General features: G+C 39.0%; 1 protein-coding gene across 2 annotated transcripts in view; it reads left to right on the top strand.

The window, feature by feature from the left end:
• Positions 1 to 561: 561 nt before the first annotated feature.
• Positions 562 to 6,000, top strand: part of LOC129778989 (pH-sensitive chloride channel 2-like) — a 38,762-nt gene continuing 33,323 nt past the window's right edge. Inside the window, exon 1 of one of the 2 annotated variants that reach the window (XM_055786208.1) lies at positions 562 to 1,709. In XM_055786208.1, the coding sequence (XP_055642183.1) occupies positions 1,249 to 1,709 (461 nt within the window). In that variant the 5' untranslated portion in view covers positions 562 to 1,248. The remainder of the gene's footprint in view (positions 1,710 to 6,000) is intronic. The other variant, XM_055786209.1, reaches the window with a different exon arrangement.

The raw sequence follows: 6,000 nt of genomic DNA, 5'->3' as shown, positions 1-6,000 counted from the left end.
TCGGAAATCCGCTCAATCGAAAGGTATTGAGGTATCATCCAAACTAAACTGAAGAAGAGTAAAAAATGGCTGAAAATACTACTGCAATTACCAGATAATGGAAAAAAGCAACTGATGAGGTTGACCAGCAGCTTGCGCAGAAGTTAATGGCACGTATCAAGCCCAAAGCTCGAATTTTCATTCAAGAGGATTCAAAATCGCAAAACTCATTTTGTACCTTTAAACTATCATGAGTATAGACATTTTCTTCTAATAACATTTAATTCGAAATCTAGTTCTGAGAAGTATTCGACTGAAGGCGTACCGATTCTAATATCTTAGGGCACTACCAGGCCTTTCACCACAATATTATACAGTGTTCCTCCAAATAGACAAATATGGTAGATACCATCAATATTGAAAAAAGCGATTTTCTTCCGTTCGTATCTTGGTCATATAGATTTACGGAATAATTTTCACAAACCCATACAGCCCGAGCTGCCCATTTCTCTGTAAAGACAAAAGTTAATAAGAGCGCCGAGCGCCACTTCTGCCCTTCCAGTGCACTTTCTACTGGCATCCCTGATATAGGCGTTCTTCCTCATAGGCTCCGTTCAAACTCACTATCAACAGATCACAAGCGTCTACAAGCGGCGTTTATCGTCTCTCTCGCATACCCATACGTCTTGATAAGCACGAGCCACAACGATCGCCTCTCGAATAAAATCGGTGCCGCTCGCTTCGGATCGGTTCATTCCTTAGTGAATTCATAGATGGATACCGACCGCACAGGTTAAGTCAGAACTAAACTGTTTTCAACGCCAGATGTGCGCGTTCGTTTTCTAGTCCTGCCAAGTCGCGTGTGTACCGTTGCTCTAGTTCTAAGAGCTCGTCTAAGTTCCTTCCTACTTCCCGGTCGTTCTCGAGTGGATTTCGCCAATCGATAGCTTGTATTGGAGTGACTGGCCAGGGACCTGCGGTGTTCAAACAATCGGTAATCCATATTCGTCAAGTGGTGCAATTCAATCAACTTTGTGACACACGACAGTAAACCAATCGAAGAGGTGCTTCTGGATGTGATTTTCTCACACTAGTTTGTGGGACTGTTTACACATTTTTGGATTGATTTTAACAATAATTATTGTGATGAGTGGTCGGAAGTCGAAATACCCATGGTGATGATTTAAGTGAGAAGTTGTGTGACCGTTCCAAAAATATGCCACTTCAAGGAACCGCCGAAATTTGAGCGCGCAATTTTATCAATCATTCATGACTGAAGGCAATAAAGCAATCGTGAAAATGCAGTCAGCAGTGGTTCATATTAGCGCGATAGTGTTCGTTTTACTTGTTGCAGTGCAAAATTTCGCCACCGTAGGCTCTAATGATATAACGACAGAAGTGCCCGCAGCAAACACCCCGTCGAACCTGGCGAACGAGACGGAACTTATCGATACAACGCGGCTGATAATGGAATACGAAAGTACAATATCCGCGAACAATGAGAGCATCGCATCCAACAGCATAAGCAGCAGCAACAGCGGCACAACCGAATCACATAACAGCAATAGCAGCACAGCTTCCAGCACGAGTTCTACCGAGCCGACTGTGTCAACGGAAAACAAAACGATGACCCCGGAGGAAATCCAACGGTTGCTATTGCCTCCGGCCAAGATCGAGGCCAGCATTCTACACCTCAACACAACGGAAGAGGTGCACGAGAAGATTATTAAGTAAGTCACTTGAGTAGCCGGTGCAACACGCATGCGGCACTTCATGAATGTATTTGCATATCCTTGCGTATCAAAATAGTGGGCGTCACTCGTGCGTGTTTTAATATGCCCAGCTAATGCGGTATATTCGTATTTTGTGTTGTGAGGTGAATTACGAGTTAACTTTTACTGTTTTCGCAAAGGTATCTTCATCATTGTCATGTAAAATATCTATTCTGATCAAGTGAATGGTCTCGTTTTCATTTTTTTTCGCGGTAAATTTTATAAAGAACCGTGAAGAATTTCTTGCCGAGGAGAATTTCAAATTTATATAATAGCTGGTAGTGTACTAGTTTGAACTTAAGCCAAAACATATACGTTACGGCTCATGTTATTCGTAGGAAATTATAATTAAGAGAAGATGGTCCTGAATCGGCTCTCTAACCTCCAAAGACCATAAAATACCTCCAAAAAATTTCAGATGGTAAAACAGGTTTTGAAAATATAAAGAATGTTTTGAGAAAATTAGAGGAACATTATAGAGGATTGCACTGGGGGTAAAAAATGTCTATGCTCGTCGATTGATTGCAACGTTAGAAGTAAGTATATTTCATCCTCAGATGTTTATATATTACGAAGTTGTTGCGGTTCAAACATCACTAGAAATTTCCTTACCGCATTCTGCTCCTTTAATTTAATTTCGATTGTATTATCTACAAAGCCGTACTCTTTTCTTCTGTTCTACAAGGTCCTTTTAAGAATGAGGTGCTTATTTAAATTGACATAAAATAATAGATAAATAGTATTGTTTGCCATAAATTGCTCTTTTTTTAAAGACAATTCTTTGTCTTTTTTATTTGAATATTATTTCCGACAAATGGCTACCTCGGATGGCTCGAAAGAAGTTCAATTTTCAATTACTTTTTGCAGCGATGGAGGCCGTATACTTATCGGCGTAGAACATACACTCTCTGGAAAAACTGGTACACATGACGAATTTTTTGGTAAATAATACTAATGATTAGTCAATCTTTGACCTACGAATTATTCGCCGTCGATTCAACATATACCCTAAATATGGTCGAAAACGATTCAAAATAATTTATCTTTATTGTTGCTACATATAATATTATTTTTTTGGCTTGGAACTACGTCTTACATTAAGGGTGCCAGATCAGAAAACAGGTCACGTTTTTATGAAACAAAGTTAACGTTAACAGCTATTTTTTGCTGTGAACGGATTTTAACGATTTGCATACCCATCGAATCGGAATTTTTTTAAGATTTGTTTGATATGCTCCAAATTAAAATCCCATAATCTGTATATGGTTTAAATTGATGAAAATTGAAAACATTCCTGTTTTCCCATATATTTGTTCTGTCCATTTGTGTGTTTTCCCGAACAGTGCTGTCAATAACGGGCAACTTATGCAGCCGCTAGAATAGAAACAACGAAGGATGATAGCGAAAAGAGAATATTTGCGAAGTAAACTTCAATCTTGAATAGTGAGTAAGCTGTCGCTAGCGTATAAGTATATATCCGAAATGATAAACCAACAAATTTAAAAAAAAAAGATTGCGTAGTCCTACGTCCTAAGCGGTCGTGTCTCGGATAGAACCCTTAGTTTTTTATTATTATTCAAATCTGGAAATAGGCACATTACCAACTTTTCGCTAGTAGAAAATAAATAAAACTATTTATATATTACGTTGTGCAACTAAATTCACTTGCAAGCAGTCGACATCAGATACCGAAAATTCCATCCCTTCCACTTTGACGTAGGTCTCGTTCTTATTGAAAAAAATTAGAAGTGGGATGTCTGTGATATAACCGCAGGGTAGACGTAGAACTACCGCTGGCTCTGTAATCACTTGTTTGCATCTTGCATCTGAATCAGTTCTCAATGAATGAATGAATAATTATTTCTAAAGATTGCTGAAAGTTTCCCTTGTAAGTGTGTGAGTGGATGAGTATGAGTATGAAATTGTTATTAACATGAAATTCAAGTATTTCCAACTTGTTGGTGGTCCAGAAAAGAATCGTTGGGTTTGCGAGGTTTTACAAAAGCAACTGATGAAGTTTGATACATAATTCAATTTTGTTCTCGTAAGAATAATATATGAGAGTTTTCATGATCCCTCCACGCGGAAGCAGAATAGAAACGGATGCTCTTGGATACGATTGCATCACTGAAACCGAATGCGCAAATCTTCCTTCGGTGGACCACAATTACAAGCAAACATTCCTTCGTGACCATTCCATGCGAAAGCAGAACAAAAACATGATGCACTTGGATACGATTCCATCTCGGGAACCGAATGCACAAATCTTCCTTTGCTCGAGCGCATTTGCAAGTGAGTAAAAGAAATCACAGCCTGCATGTATTCGCAATGATGGTTTCTTCCAGGTGCCTTTATTTTGCGTCCGTGTTTAGGAACACACTCCGATCACCACAAAAGCAATCATCATCAATGAACTAGATTGTTATGATTTCAATAGCCTGTTTACAAAGCAATTTTGAAGCGAATTTTTTTTACCAATAAGTGACAATCATATAACTCTTTAACATTTTATCTTTCGAATGAAGTGATTATTATACCCCTCCATGCAGCCGGTATGTATGTATTAGCGTTCTAAACCTTGTGCTCCAGCGTCGTGTCAAAAAACTCTCCTTCGCAACGAAGCAATCGATGATACTATCCTGGGGCAAGAACCAGTAGTGGAACTAGTCTCTGTCGAACATCGGTATTAGATTGAAATCATCCGCATCGTCATGTTCCGAGAGAGATGAGAAAATTCAACCTGCAACCATTTGATCAATAAAATGTCTCAAGCAAAATCGAATTTACCTCAACCAGCTTCTTCGGGTTCATAGTCCGATGCCAGTAGCGACAAGAAGCGACCGGTTTTGGTGAGCTCCGGCTTGGAAGATTATCCGGCGTTTTCGCTGGTTTGAGCGAACTCATCTTTGGTATTTTTCATCAGCATATCCTAGCTGGAAATTTATGCACCTACGAATAACGGATAATATATTATGCTACACCGCACAATAAAACTTTTAACGATACTACTAGCTGGTCCAATGAACATTACAGTCGAATTATTGATTCCAGCGGATATATCGTTGCTATCCATACGGTGAAATTTTAAATGACAGATTTTCTTCGCGGTTGCTAAGATGACAATCATCAAAATTACAAAATTACCAATACCGTGTGGTAGAATGTATCAATCGTTGGTAGAATAGGTATGTGCTTTGTAACTGACATTCGTTTTACATACGGTTGGTAATACAGCCATTCCATGCCAAACCGATATAGTGATTCTCGGATTTTCGTGAAAAGTGGTAGATTTGTTCTTCATCGCAAACAATTTTACCCATATTTTTTCCGTATGCATTTCAAAAAACGATTGGGATACATTTTGCACGACATTTTGATATGACATAGGTATAGCGTATGTCATACCGTGCGATGGGTGCCGCGTTTGCTGACCGTCGACCAAAAACAGCCATTACCACACTCCTGAGTCCAATCGGCAGTGTACAGAGTGGCACTGAGGCATATTTCGAAGACTTAGGCATTGCGTACTACAGAAAGGGAATCGAAATGTTGGAAACTCGCTATACCAAGTGTATTGCCCTCGAAGGAAACTTTGTTTAGGAATAAATACAACTTTGCCCAAAAACGATTGTTTTCACTAAAAATCCCGGGATCTTTCAGCCCATTCAGTATTCTCTGACAATACATGTTACCCTTTAGAGTGAAAATGGTGTGCAAAAAGTTCATGTCGACCGTGATATTGACGAAGAGCGCGATAAGTTACTCGAAATGACCAATGGTTTTCATAAAAATGTTGAAATGGCAAATCAATTAATCCCAAGCAAGGGACAGTTTTCAAAATGGCGCATATATATAAAAAATAGCCAAGAAACTTCAACTATTGTATTTCCGTAAAAGCACCCTATTTTTGGAAAGAACACTCTGAGACGTTAGGGTAAAAAGTATCATTTTGACCTGACATTAATCTTCAAAACGATAGCCTTGGAGAAACCATCATCAACTACTTAGCTATGGAAGCCGGGGCCAACTAAAGGGTCTTGATACGCAACGCGTACGAATAGATGACGAATTTCATGCCAACTCGACTGGCCATTGGCAGCACCATCTCAGATGGCAGTGAAACGTTGTAGGTGTAAAGACATTGGTCATTTGAGTAACTTTGCATACTTGAAATCTTCGAAAAAGAATTAGACTACTTTTTGAAAAGAAAAATTACACTGAAAAGGGAACTATTTGAACAATCGAAATT

This window comes from Toxorhynchites rutilus, chromosome 3 (genome assembly GCF_029784135.1).
Source record: "Toxorhynchites rutilus septentrionalis strain SRP chromosome 3, ASM2978413v1, whole genome shotgun sequence".
NCBI classification, from domain to species: domain Eukaryota; kingdom Metazoa; phylum Arthropoda; class Insecta; order Diptera; family Culicidae; genus Toxorhynchites; species Toxorhynchites rutilus.
The sequence above is the reverse complement of the archived record's forward strand: the minus strand, read 5'-3'. Positions and strand labels throughout refer to the sequence as shown.